Here is a 14,305-nt window from a genome sequence, read left to right as displayed (position 1 = left end):
AGGGAGCACTCTGTGCATGTGCTGGCCTGGCACTGTGCCTCCATGATTGCTCACCCATTGCCAGGGAGCACTCTGTGCATGTGCTGGCCTGGCACTGTGCCTCCATGATTGCGCACCCATTGCCAGGGAGCACTCTGTGCATGTGCTGGCCTGGCACTGTGCCTCCATGATTGCGCGCCCATTGCCAGGGAGCACTCTGTGCATGTGCTGGCCTGGCACTGTGCCTCCATGATTGTGCACCCATTGCCAGGGAGCACTCTGTGCATGTGCTGGCCTGGCACTGTGCCTCCATGATTGCTCACCCATTGCCAGGGAGCACTCTGTGCATGTGCTGGCCTGGCACTGTGCCTCCATGATTGCATGCCCATTGCCAGGGAGCACTCTGTGCATGTGCTGGCCTGGCACTGTGCCTCCATGATTGCATGCCCATTGCCAGGGAGCACTCTGTGCATGTGCTGGCCTGGCACTGTGCCTCCATGATTGCTCACCCATTGCCAGGGAGCACTCTGTGCATGTGCTGGCCTGGCACTGTGCCTCCATGATTGCTCACCCATTGCCAGGGAGCACTCTGTGCATGTGCTGGCCTGGCACTGTGCCTCCATGATTGCTCACCCATGGCCAGGGAGCACTCTGTGCATGTGCTGGCCTGGCACTGTGCCTCCATGATTGCTCACCCATGGCCAGGGAGCACTCTGTGCATGCACACTGTATTAAAGGTGACCATACGCTTATAGATTTGCAGCAGATTCGAGCATCAGATAGATTTCTGTCTGATGTCTGTCAGGTCTAATCTGACAGGAATCTATCTGATGTGCGCCACACACTAGGAACAGATTTCCAATAGATTTTACAATGAGATCTATTGGAAATCTCTTGAAAATCGATCTAAATGCATTATTGGACCATTAGATCCAATGCGACTCTATGGGCCATCGATCTGCTGCCAGCAGCCCATCGACCTAGATCTTCGACCCTGTCAGATAGATCAAATCGAAATCGTCCCGCAAATCAATCGATCAACAATCGATCAGTGTATGGGCCCTTTAAGAATCATAATCACACATGCGCAGAATGCTCCTGGCTACAGGAGAAGGATCAAGGAGGTGGACTGCCAGGCCAGCTTTTAGGTAAGTCGTGCACTGTACTGGGCTAAACAGACAATCGAGGAAGAGGACCAGGAGGACAGCGAGGAACCTAAATGGCTACGGGAGCTGGACAGGTAAATAAACAACCACTGACCACTATGTACGCTTACCTCGGGTATCCTTCAAGGTTCAGTCAACATGGAGGCCTCAGAAAAAGTTGTGTTTGATCACTTTCTGTATTAAGTAATGGGTCTAAACTGTAATATATTAAATACACTTCTAAAGAAAACTTTATGGATCTTTTGTACATTTTGGCTCTTAGAATCAGATGTAGTAGTGATTCTTTTATAATGTGTGTTAATCGTTTTTTCAGAGTTTTTCCTTTTTTCACCACTGTTCCACTCCAATGTGTAGAGTAAAGGCACAACGCTAGAAGCTTTTGCAGATCCCAAAAAAATCAATGTCAGCTAATCTAAAGAAAACTGATGAGGACTTTACAACACTGCTGAAGAATCTCAATGCGATTCTGCTCTGTACTTAGACTTCTTGTGTGTAATATCTGGAATTTATACTCCACTCTTGAGTAAATGAAATGAACCTATGCATTGCTATGAGGAACAGACATCTCATGTTCTCCCCCCCCCCCCCCCCCCCCCCCAGTGCTATGCATTCAGGCTTAAAGGGCAACTGAAGTGAGAAGAATATGGAGGCTTCCATATGTATTTCCCTTTTAGCAATACCAGTTGCCTGGCAGCCCTGCTGATCCTCTGCCTCTATTACTTTCAGTCATAGACCCTGAACAAGCATGCAGATCAGGTGTTTCTGAAAAGATTAGCTGCATGCATGTTTCAGGTGTGGGATTTAAACACTAATGCAGCCAAATAGATCAGCAGGACTGCCAGGTAACTGATATTGTTTAAAAGGTAAACCATATGGCAGCCTCCATATCTCTCTCACCTTTAAATGAGATCTAAGTAAAGCTCAGGCAATACTGGTGGGGTGAAGGGGAATTATTTTCATGTGCTATGAAGAAACCCAATGAACATAATAATATGCTAATGAATGTTAGTGTGGCATTGGTAAGATCAGAGCTGTCCTCATTATCTGGCTGGAGTAACACTTACATGGATTTGTCTTCCTGTACACTGTGGCCTCTCCCATGATGTGCCACAGAATTATCCCATACAGGGTATACAGTCGTACGGCTCTTCTGTAACAATACATAGACACACAGATGTTACAGGCAGTGGCCTACCTGTATAGAAAGGTTAGTGACAGGAAATGAGGGTACACAAGAGGAAATGCAGGGAGAGTGTACAGGGTCTACAGACATGAACCCCACATGTCAAATAAACCAATAATGGGTATAATTATATTCTTCTTATCCTGTCGGCCTTTCAGTCCACCTGTATTCTCATTCTTTCTGGGAAAGTGGAAACATCCATGTTTTTGTAGTGACTTTTTTTACTTAGTTACATAATTATTCATGGTTGTAGCTGATTGCACAGTTTACGTGAAAGAGTGAAACAAGACATTAGCTTATTTAAACAATAACAATTACAGTGCAGCCCATCATTATTCATCCCCCTGACAAATTCTGACTTAAAGCTACTTCTATTCAACCAGCAAGTAATTTTTTGAAAGGAAATGACATAGGTATCTCCCAAAATACAATGAGACAATGTACAAGAGGAATGAACAATTATGGCCAGCACAACTTAACGGTAAATAAAGTCCTGATCCTAAATAGGATCGTGCTGGACCCCTTTGTCTAATATCATTCTTAGAGGTTGAAATGTAGCTTTAAAAATGTTGACTGTCTCGGGTACATTAGGAAAGTCTTTCAGTGTTCTTCCCGTGCAGACAGGTCTTGATCAGCTGAACTAGTATTGGCACAGAAAATACTGATGTTTATCTGATCATGGCACATGTCACTTCAGGTTTCTGTAAAATAATTCCTTGTACAGGATGAGGCAAGGTGAAATGCTGAGAGGGATCCTTCTTGGGTATTTTACGACAAGCAGTGACTTATAAATGAAAGTTTACATTACACATATATATATTTAAACCAGGAGGGTGATGTTACCAGTGTAAAAGCTGGAGGGAGGGGGGGGGGGAGCAGTGTAGCTTGACGGGCCCCATCTCTTGGGTGCTGTGTGGTGTGCAGTGATTTCGTTTTTTTACTGTCTAACTGTGTATGCATACCTCCCAACTTTCTGGGATGAGAAAGAGGGACACTTCCACACCCCTGACCATGCCCATGCCACACCCCTGATCACGCCCCAGCACACCCCTAGTCGTTCATAACATAAAGATTTCATAAGAAAAATATGTTGTTTGATAATTCATACCACAATGGTCCTATCTATGCAGGTTAATTGTCCTTTATATTAGCATTTTAAAATTAGTAATATATGAATTTAAAAGATGGGAATAAAGTTTAGTGTCAATCAAACACATTTTTTAGTGGAGAAATATATACATATTTACACAGAAAGAGAGACAAAGCCCTGAAAGAGGGACAAATGAGGAGGAAAGAGGGACAGAAGGACAGGGCTCCCAAAGAGGGACTGTCCCTCCAAAAGAGGGACAGTTGAGAGCTATGTATATGTACAATGTGCAAAGACTCAGCTTGCTTTGGCTATGCAGCTAGAATCTCTCCATGAAGTAATGATGTTATCTACAAGTTCCATTACTGATCTGGACACTCTGTCACTTTGTTGAGAAGAAATATGCAATGTGCCCCTTATACAAAGATGTGGGAGATGTGGGTATAACCTTTGAGACAAAAGGATGAGAGTTGCCTGGTGTGGGGAGGGGTGTGGGGTGAATTATTAAAAAGTTACAAAGGATGCTTTCTTCCACTTTTGGTGTTGTTACTGGAGGTAAGCCTCTTTTTTAACGTTTAAGTTATTTATCCCATTGGGTGCCTTTTACTGTTTTATTTCATGTTTAAAGTAATATTCTGCTTGATTTTAAGGAAAACTGTAGTGTTTTTGAATGTTTACCTGTTTTTGCCTCAAAACCGTAATGCCTACTTTAGGTTATTATATATTTATTCAGTTTCTACTTTCTGTGATGTGTCATATTTCCATTATTGCATTATATACAGATATGCACAGATGTATCTGTATTTCATTTCATATATAAAAAAAAAATTCTCGCCCAAACCAAAAAGAGACTAATCCAAGTATATCACTCTCCAGACTGCTACACTTGCATTGTGGAGAAGTGAAATGAATGATCAGCTTGCAGCACTACAAAGAATTGAGAAAAACTTGTATTTTTGATGATAACAGATGTCTGTTAAATTTACAACTGCAATGGAAAAGCATTACATACAGTAGCAGCATATGTTTAGAATAGGATTACACATTGATAATATAACTGCACATGTTCACAATTATAGGCCCCCTCCAATTCACTTTTTTCTCCAAGGTGACATTTTCACATGTTATCAAGAAAATTCCCTTCAAACCACCAGCAATCAAGAAAATACTCCGAATAATTTTGACAATACTTTTTCTCTTACTTTTTGGTATTTTTTCAACTGAAGAGTGCTGAGATTTATTTTAAACAGAAGATGAAACTTTGGTGAAAAAGTTAACTGGATTGGACTCAATGGCCCATATGCAATTACATTTTTCATCTGAGTTTTCTCCAAAGTGATATATTCAAACTTCAAAATACCTTATAAACTACCAGCAAGCAGGAAAAGACTCAAAATAATTCTAATAGTAGTTTTCGCCTGCTTTTTGGTACTTTTTTAATTGCAGAGAGTGAAAAGTTATATTAAATAAACAATAACAAAATATCTCCTGGGAGAAAACTCAAGAGATAAAGTGAATCGCATATGGACCAATCACTCTTAAAAAAACAAAACACTATAATTATGTTAATGTGTGTATAATTAATTGGCCCTCCATATTGACATTCAAAATGTCCCAAAGGTATATTTTATGGCAACGTGCCCTGAGGAAAACACCCAATACAAATTACTGTTGTTAAACTTTACGCCTCATCTACACGGTACAATTTTCCATCAGATCGGACCTACAGGACGGATCTATTAGATCACTTCCAACCAGTCCAATCAGATTGCAATAGATTCTGGGTACTTATCAATGCAAAATCGATCGCGAAATTGATCTGAAACAATTTGGACGTCTACGCACGATGCGTTTTCTTATCAGATCACCGGTTGATCTGATGGAAAATTGTACCATGTAGATGAGGCTTAAGGAGGGTTCTATAACTTCAATCTAGAATAATTTAATAATCAGAAATATGTACTATTGGTTTAAGAAGATTTTAATATCTAAATGTCCTCTCTGTTATATGTGGTATCAGAATGTAAATAAAAAAACATTTTTTTTAACAATGGACTAGCATTTAAATGCTTTTAATTATCCAAATTAGATGTACTATCTTGAGAACAATACAGAACAAAATTACATTATTAGACATGCCCAATTATATTCCACAACACAGTAACTTTACATAACCTAAAAAGAAAAAAAAACAGTTATGTACATAAGCAAAATATATAAAAGGGTAAATGCCTCTTAGCAAAATAAGAAAAAAGAACGCTATACAGTGATTATCCTTACCTCCCCATCTATTGATTGTGATCAGCGGTAACTAGCTAATGAGATTTTAAGTAACTGTTCTCAGTAGAAAATTGTAGCTGGTGTAACATGTACACTCTTAAAATACCGTTGAGAAATTACTCATGAAAAAGCAAAATGAAAAAAATTTATGAATTAAGTATATTTTAATGTACTTATTTATATTAGAAGACAGTTTAATTTATATATTTATATTTATCACAATACAGTAGAATGTCAGTTATCCAGCACTGACTGGGATCGGCTAATGCTTGATGAGTGTACTTTTAGGTTGCTTGAGGCTCATGTTAAAAATAGGCCTAGCTAATACAGTACATACCATCTAATCTGTATTAAATAAAGTAATTGAAAGTAAATTAGTCTTGTGAGAGCTGTGGAGCCCAGACTTAAAGCACAACAGAGCCCACAAACAGCCTAAGAAGCTGGCCTTCACCCCTGTGAGTACTGACAGTGATTTGTGCTGGTTGGCTGAGGCTGCATTTCCACTTGTGCGGTGCGGAATCGCCGAGAAATCACCGCAGATGAAATCGCATACGGGTGCGATTTTGCATGCGTTTTTTCCCGCGATTTTGCATGCGATTTCGCATAGGGTAGTAGGTGGCCGATTTTAACCATGTCACTGCCTGTGTAAATTAACATTACCTCCTATGCGAAATCGCATGCGAAATCGCGGGGAAAACGCATGCCAAAACCGCATGCGATTTCCCTATTAGATACATTGTATGCGATTCGCTTAGCGGTGTGCGGGAAGCGAATTCTGATGGCTCTGCCGTGCAGATTTTCCCCGCACACAAAAACGCTCTGCACAACGCACAAGTAGAAACAGGCCCATCCACTTGTATTGGCTGTGCGAATCCGCATGCGGACAACGCATGCGGATTCGCTATAGTGGAAATGAGCCCTGAGACTCTTGGTTAGTTGAGTTCCACATAACAGGGATTCTACTGTATTTTCACCCCAGGTTTTGGTGCTCAGTTTATTAAGCTCTACTTTGCTATTTTATAACTTCCCAATTGTAAAGGAGGACTTTCCTACTGATAACGTTGTCTGACTTGTACTAAAACATGAACTTAGCCATGTACATGCCCTATATCTAAATTTAGACACCTTTGTAATCATGGAAACCAGAATCCATCGATTTCCAAACATCACTAAAATCCTATGTTTATAGCTGTAGAAAGGATAATTTACTTATTGATCTGACCATTCACATTGAAGTGAATTGATCCTTTAAGGTATAAAAGGAGGAGAAATTGAAGCATCTACTTCAGCCTTTAAGAAGCTTATTTTTTATTTATTGACTACTTGAGGGCCCAAAAAAGGAGCACTTCTGCTGTAATTTTTAAAGAAAAAAATAGACATTTCTGAGGAGTATTTTAACAATCGGCTCTTGAGTGGTAAATGTGACTATTGCAGAAATGGTAAAATGATTCAGTAACTGTTACATATATTGTTAGAGACATCTCTTCCCTGTTGCTTTGACTTCTCCCTCCCCCTATCCTTGAATGGTAGCAAACTGAGCATTTGCATGTTGTGTTTGACGCCGTGCATGCTGAAGACATGCAATGGCAAGTGATAGTCTGCATGCTGCTTACTGAATGTTTCTCCTTTTCTCTCCTTCCCTGTCATGTGCTTTCAGAAGACAACCATGTAGAAGGTGGGTGCTTTTGACCTTATCTTCTCCCCTAGTCCCCCACTTTTCCTTTTTTTATGTTAAATCATAGAGTTAGAGGTGGTAAGTATGCTGATTCCATAAATGATGTGTGAAAAAAAGCTGCTGTGATTTATCATTTATTTTAATAAAAGATGCAGAATACTGCTGTGTCAACATTCCGCTCTATTCAGCGATGCTGCACACCATGCATTTCAAAGCAAAGTATTATCATAAAAAACCTGCTCGTTTGATGTGACAGCAAGCTATTTATAGAACACTGTACATCTGTCATGTATGTCAGCTTTCAAATGTGGGAAATTGCAATTAAACCTTATTTAAGTGCCCTTTTTTTAAAATAGTTCCTTCTATAAATGCTAGAATAAAATGTGATGTGTGAAAGTATTAGATAATTTTCCTTGAGTAAAATATTAAAATTATTAATATAGCTGTACATTTAATGCTCTAAAATCTTTAAATTACTGCTTAGGTCATTTGTTTTTGTGTGAGGAAGATCTGCAGTGAACAAATAATTACTGTCAGTAGTGGCATAGCTTAAGGGCTCTGTGCCCCGGTGCAAGTTTTACATTGGGACCCCTCAAATACTCTATACATATCATAACAATTGATACAGAGCACCAAAACATGCCAAGGACAGCTGCAGTGTCAGAGAGGTGTAAGCAGGGGAGGGGACAGCTGCAGTGTCAGAGAGGTGTAAGCAGGGGAGGGGACAGCTGCAGTGTCAGAGAGGTGTAAGCAGGGGAGGGGACAGCTGCATTGTCAGAGATGTGTAAGCACGGGAGGGGAAATCTGCACTGTCACAGAGGTGTAGGCTGGGGAGGGGACAGCTGCTGTGTCAGAGAGGTGTAGGCTGGAGAGGGGACAGATGCAGTGTCAGGGAGGCGTAAGAAGGGGAAAGGACAGCTGCAGTGTCAGAGAGATGTAAGCATGGGAGGGTAAAGCTACAATGTCAGAGAATTATATGCAGGGGAGGGGACAGCAGCAGTGTCAGAGAGGTGTAAGCAGGGGAGGGGAAAGCTGCAGTGTCAGAGAGGTGTAAGCAGGGAAGGAGACAGCTGCAGTGTCAGAGAAGTATAAGCAGGGGAAGAGACAGCTGCAGTGTCAGAGAAGTGTAATAAGGGAAAGGGACAGCTGCAGTGTCAGAGAGGTGTAAGCATGGGAGGGTGGCAGCAGCAGTGTCAGAGAGATGTAAGCAGGGGAGGGGACAGTGGCAGTGTCAGAGAGGTGTAAGCAGGGGAGGGGACAGCTGCAGTGTTAGAGAGGTGTAAGCAGGGGAGGAGACAGCTGCAGTGTCAGAGAAGTATAAACAGGGGAGGAGACAGCTGCAGTGTCAGAGAGGTGTAAGCAGGGGAGGGGACAGCTGCAGTGTCAGAGAGGTGTAAGTGGGGGTGGGGGCAGCAGCAGTGTCAGAGAGGTGTAAGCAGGGAAGGGGACAGCTGCAGTGTCAGAGAGGTGTAAGCTGGTGGTGGGGGGGTTGCAGACTGCTGCAGTGTCAGAGAGGTGTAAGCTGGGGGGGGGGGGGAACAGACTGCTGCAGTGTCAGAGAGGTGTAAACGGTTGAGAGGGCAGCAGCAGTGTCAGAGTGGTGTAAGCTGGAGAGGAGAACAGTCTATTAATGGTTACATGTAATAAAAACACATATAGAGGATATCATAACCAGCAAAGCACCTATAGAAAGCTATTAAAGTGGTTGAAGGAGGGCCTCTAGTGGCCCCCCTTGGTCCAGGGGCCCTGGTGCGGTGGCTACCTCTGCATCCCCTATTGCTACGCCACTGACTGTCGGTGTTAAACAGATTGCTCCTCTCCAACTTGGTTTTGCATTTGATCAGGTGGATCTGGGGTACAATAAAATCGTTATGGATAACTTAATCTTATAAAGTGAACTGCTTATGAAGTTATGTTCATTTTATACATGCAGTGTCCCACCTGCTGCTATAACTAGCAGTCACTGCTAAATAATGTGCCGGTATAGTCTCATTTGTGCATCCAGCATACTCCAAGCAGTCCTTCAGGCAGAGAGACCAGAGAGGCGTGCACCAGTCTTCAGCACCGACTGCCTTATTGGAGCAGGAGAATCCCGGCATCAACTCAGACTTGATGTGTGCACAATGCGTACATCCAGCAAAGGAGTGTGAGAGAAGGTGGGTGTCGGGGCAAAAAGGGGACGGAACATGACCATTTCTTGTCCCATGAAGGACGCTTGGTTGAATTGTTGTCCTGGCTGTGAGATGCAAAACGATTGTTATTCCGTCCCCTTAGTGCCCCAACACCCACTTCCACTCCCACTTCCACTCACATTCCTTTGCTGACTTTGCTTAGGGACTGTGCAAACATTGAGCCTGTGTCGATGCCTGGATACTCTTGCTCAATGCAATAAGGCTGTCACTGCTGAAGACTGGTGCGTGGCTCTCCTGTCTTTTTGTCTGAATGCTCGAATACACTCTTCCATCTATATACTTTGGAAGGAGCACAGCCCTGGATGCAGCAATGCTTGCAGACTACAAGACAATCCCTTTTCTCACTCACACACTAAGTTAAAGTGCCACACAGTTTTTCACACCTTGAGTGTCAAAGTACTCCAAGCAGTGTTGGGAATAGAGGATTCCTTACCGGCTTTGTTTAGGTCACAAGCGGGCCTAGGCCAGGCTCACAGCAGGAGCTGTGTTGAGTTTCCTGCGAGAACAGGCGTGCAATGGAATGACGACCTTTGCGTTGCATACCGTAATGCATACAGTCAATGAAAAGTATGCTTCCCTGTCACTGTTAATGCACACATTGACCCATATTCAATTAACTTGTTCTCCTGAGTTTTCTCCTAGCAGTTAATTTTTCATCTTGTATTTAAATAATTTTTCAGCACTTAGCAATTGTAAAAGTAACAAAAAATACATGTAAATGTATTATCAAAATTATTTTGAATAAGAAGACTTGTTGGAGGCGCCCAGCATATAATTATCTTAAATCATAAAGTATAGGAGTAATTTGGTCTTACCTCCATAAACGGACAAACCATATAAGTAAAACTTTTTAATGATATACAAAAAAGACAACGCCTTTCATGGGTACTAGGCGCCCACAGCTGTGACTGCTACAGACTTAGGCACTTTGTTATTAACCTGAGGAAGCGGGCCAGTACCCATGAAATGCGTTGTCTTTTTTTGTGCATCATTAAACATTTTTACTTATATGGTTTGTCCGTTTATGGAGGCAAGACCAAATTACTCCTATACTTTATGATTTAAGATCATTATATTCTGGGCGCCTCCAACAAGTCTTCTTAGTTGTAGTCCAACCCTTCGGGGTAGTATATGGTACACCACGTGTCCAAATACCTAAGGAAAGCGACCACCAGTACCTGCCAAGCGGATTTGGGATATTGAATGGGAACAGTTTAATTTCCCGTAAGCTCTGTCGGTGGTTGCAGGAGTGCAGCCCACCCTTGTGAGTATATCTTACTATCCTACTCATACCAATTTTGCCTAACTATACTGCACCATTGCGCTCCTGGTCTCTCTCTCATTGCAGAGCCTTGGCAGTTGGTGTCTCAACCACCAGGAGTCATCCCATTGTCCAAAATTATTTTGAGCATGTTTTGCTTGCTGGTGGTTTAAAAAGCATTTTATTTTATTGCATTTTTAAGTTGTGAAAATATCACCAAGGAGAAAAGTCAGGAGAAAAAGTGAATTGCATACGGGCCAGTATGTGGTAATGCATTGCATGCACTGCACTGGAATACTGTCTGTTGTCCATTGGAACACATCCCATCGGATGCACTCTGAATGTCGCATAGACTTCCTATTGCAGTGCGACTTTCTACATTAAGATGTACCACTACGCCCCTCTGTGCATGTGCCTAACATCACACGGTGTGTACACAACATTACAGACACAGGCAAACATATCTATATGTACTGGTGTTCAGATGTAAACACCATGCAACTTAAGGGAACTTCAAGCACCTCTCATGGGCGTGCCTTTAAGACTCCGACCAGTACATAAAGATGCATAACTTTCTGTAGCTTGTGCTCTCCTCTTTTATTTGATGCCTGAATCGCCATTCTACACCAAATAGTGTTCATTCAATTTCAATTTAAAAATCGAGGCTGCCATCTTGGCTATGTTATAATTTCCGGGTCACCCCTGCGAAGTGCATCTCTGAATAAAGCAGGAAGAGGAAGTGACATGCATGGCCAATGCAAGAGGCTCCTCCAGAGGGGTCATAGCACCACTTTGTTGGAAGTCATCTGGCTTAAAGTGGACCCAAATTAAAAATACAATATTTCAGAAATAAAATCTATTTTCTAAATAATAATAATAAATGGCAGCCTTTTTTCAGCTGCATGATGACAAATATAAAATATTTTACATTTATTGGAGGAACCCCTCCCTTCCTTTCATATTGCCGGGATAGAATCTGGCAAACTGGTGGAGTAGATGGTGTCCAGCAATGGAGGAATTGCTAATGGCTGCCCCCTGTATAACCCTAGTTATGAAAAGAGAAGGGTGAAAAGCATGCACTGAAATGCTCATAGGTTTGAAGGAGTGTTTATTTATTTTTGTATGTGTCAGAGTGGTGCAACTAAATACTTTTAATTAAAAAAAATGTTTGGTTTGGGTCCGCTTTAAAGGCATACCCATGAGAGGTACTCGTAGTCCCTTTAAACAAAGCTAGTAAGCAGCATTATTTTTATATAGCAATGAACACATATTGTAAACTACATAAATTAATTGTTCTACATCATTAAGAAAAAGACACCGAGAGCCCAATATGGTGTAGTATGCTCAGGACAATAGTGAATAATGTAATAAGAGAAGGTTATACTCACAAACAAGGGTTACCGCTGAGGCAACCACTGTGAATGCAGGTGAGGAGATTAGACCTGTCCTCACTCAGGGTTAAGAAGTCGCTCTCCGTAGATAGAAGAAAGGTAGGGGTGGGTGGACACTATAATGACTTTGATGAACAGAGGCGCCAGCAGAATAAAAACAATAATTAAAAGTTTTTAAATATGCTGGGGAGGCAGTGGTGGACTTACCTCCGAAAGCAGACTAGACTACTTGTCTGACATAAACAAACACTTTATTAGTACCCCAATAGATGCAACGCGTTTCGCAGGACCAAGCCCGCTTCATCAGGCAATACAACAGGGGACAAAACAGTAGCTCTCAGGTAGCACATATAGCGGCTCTGCGCTATATGTGCTACCTGAGAGCTACTGTTTTGTCCCCTGTTGTATTGCCTGATGAAGCGGGCTTGGTCCTGCAAAACGCGTTGCATCTATTGGGGTACTAATAAAGTGTTTGTTTATGTCAGACAAGTAGTCTAGTCTGCTTTCGGAGGTAAGTCCACCACTGCCTCCCCAGCATATTTTAAAACTTTTAATTATTGTTTTTATTCTGCTGGCGCCTCTGTTCATCAAAGTCAGTTCTACATCATTATTCTTTTTCTAATCTTTGTTTTTTTTTTTTTTAAAGAAAAGCTGTCCATTAAGTATTTTTTCATTTGAAATCCAAAAGGTGGTGGCTTGTTAAAATTGTATATCAACTGAAATATTTAAAAATACAATAGCCTAAAAATTGTTTTTTTTTCTAAGAGAATATATGTTAAAGATACATTTTTAAGTTAAGTATTGTTTTTGAAGAGGTAGGTAATAAGGTTTCTAAAACTGAATGAGCCAGACTTTCGATTAAACAATAAGGTATTGGGTTGTTAAATATAAATTAAAAATAAAACTACCAAAGAAGCAAGTACAACACATTTTTAAAGTGTAAATTTAAGTTTAAACTATAAAATCATCCAAAGCAAAATAATTCAAAAATTAATTTACAAATGTAAAGACACTTTTCCAGCAGCCATTTTTACTTGTCAAACCCACAAGCTGACTTAATGTTCAAATAGTAATAAGAATTCTGCTGATTGTTTCCCCAAAAACAACTCTCATAACACCGTGTTCAAAATATGGTAAAAACATATAAATATTTGTTAAAGCACATATATGTATTAATATTACAAAGCTTCAATAAAAATAACCTTTAAAAATATTTCCAAATAGTTAGCTAGGCTAATACAAAGTTTATCTTGGTCTTGATTTTCATTGGAACATATTTAATAAATATTTGAAAACCAATATGTTGACTGATGTTCATATCCTAAGAAATTTTGAGAACTACCATACATTCTACTGCATTTTTTTTTCTTTGATAATGAGGCTCTTCAATCCTTGAAATATATTGAGCGTTTCAGTTGTCTATTCTTCTTCTTTTTTTGCTATTTGACTAACATTTTTTCCCTAGCCCAAACAGCATCTTCCACTTTATGAAGTCTATGTTAATTACACATGTAACACTATCATATTGGAGTAATAAAGCATATTCAATTTTCTATTAAAAAACATTCATCTTGGGAGAAAAAAATGAGTCCTCTATATCTGATCCTGTATCATTGATTTCACACATATTATTTTCCATCTATACAGGCCCTCTCCTCACCTATAGACTCCTCCCATATTATCATTTCAGTGTGAAAAGATTTTTTTGTTTAATGATCTAAACACTCATTTCTATTGAGGGGAAAAAGACCAGACCCAGCCCATTTGTCAGATTCTTCTTTGACAAGCCACACTTTATGAGCCGTACTATGTTTAAAAAGAAAAAAAAAACATAAAAAGAAAAAAAAAAGAAAAGTAAAATTCTCAAAAAGAAAACGACTATCTTGGTTAGAAATACGTTTCTTACTCCTTTTCTTTCTCTTTTTGTTTTTAATTTACAATATCTTTTAAATGAAATGCACTACAGGGTCTTCATCCAGTGTATGAATTGTACATTTTATCCCCGGGTCTGCACCAGGGATGGAATTAAATATGCATCTTTTTGCCTTTACAATGCAGATGCCATACAGGAAGACAAGTTGTTTGTCACAA

At 40.5% G+C, this 14,305-nt stretch overlaps 1 protein-coding gene across 24 annotated transcripts in view; it reads left to right on the top strand.

Annotated features, from left to right (window-relative positions):
• The window catches only part of LOC137504538 (neurexin-1), a 2,090,050-nt gene that overhangs the window by 198,863 nt on the left and 1,876,882 nt on the right, over positions 1-14,305 (top strand). For 17 of the 24 annotated variants that reach the window (XM_068233119.1, XM_068233100.1, XM_068233098.1 and 14 more), the window contains exon 3: positions 7,353-7,370. The exons of the other annotated variants lie outside the window; for them this stretch is intronic. In XM_068233119.1, the coding sequence (XP_068089220.1) occupies positions 7,353-7,370 (18 nt within the window). The remainder of the gene's footprint in view (positions 1-7,352; positions 7,371-14,305) is intronic. 24 annotated transcript variants of the gene reach the window in all.

Source organism: Hyperolius riggenbachi, chromosome 4, assembly GCF_040937935.1.
Source record: "Hyperolius riggenbachi isolate aHypRig1 chromosome 4, aHypRig1.pri, whole genome shotgun sequence".
Classification (NCBI taxonomy): Eukaryota; Metazoa; Chordata; class Amphibia; order Anura; family Hyperoliidae; genus Hyperolius; species Hyperolius riggenbachi.
This window is presented reverse-complemented; position numbering and strand designations above follow the sequence as displayed.